At 63.6% G+C, this 483-nt stretch overlaps 1 protein-coding gene across 1 annotated transcript in view; it reads right to left on the bottom strand.

Annotated features, from left to right (window-relative positions):
* GLTP (glycolipid transfer protein) overlaps nt 1–477 on the bottom strand; it is a 21431-nt gene extending 20954 nt beyond the window's left edge. The window contains exon 1 of the mRNA XM_011377818.2: nt 338–477. Coding sequence (XP_011376120.1) covers nt 338–440 — 103 coding nt within the window. The 5' untranslated portion in view covers nt 441–477. The remainder of the gene's footprint in view (nt 1–337) is intronic.
* Nucleotides 478–483: the final 6 nt, after the last annotated feature.

The raw sequence follows: 483 nt of genomic DNA on the forward strand, positions 1-483 counted from the left end.
GGGAGAGGAGGACTGGGAGGGTGCACCTGATGGATATGGTGGAAATGTGAGCTCTGAGGAGATGGAGGGTTGGGGTGTCTGGAGATGAAGGCTGCAGTGTCTGGAAAGAGATTGGGGAATGCGACATGTTGTGGGGGCGGATTTGGGAGCGGCCCGGGGTAGGAAGAATTTGGGGTGCTTGAAGAGAAAGGAAGTTCTGGGTACCTGGGGCACTGGAATTTAGGATGCCTAGGGGAGGGGCTGTATGGGGATGCTCGGGAGGAGGATTCGCGGGCGTCTGGGAGCGCGCGCTCTGGAGCAGGGCTGCGGGCCGGCGTCCCCCTTCACCCCGGCTCACCAAAGAAGGGCGGCAGATGGGACACCGCCTCGAGGAAGGGCCCCGTCTCTATCTGCTTGTCTGCAGGGAGCGGCTTCAGCAGGTGCTCGGCCAGCAGCGCCATTTCGGGGTCTAGGCCTGCGGTGATGCCCCAGCCGGCGCCGCGG

Source organism: Pteropus vampyrus, unplaced genomic scaffold (assembly GCF_000151845.1).
Source record: "Pteropus vampyrus isolate Shadow unplaced genomic scaffold, Pvam_2.0 Scaffold322, whole genome shotgun sequence".
In the NCBI taxonomy this organism is placed as follows: domain Eukaryota; kingdom Metazoa; phylum Chordata; class Mammalia; order Chiroptera; family Pteropodidae; genus Pteropus; species Pteropus vampyrus.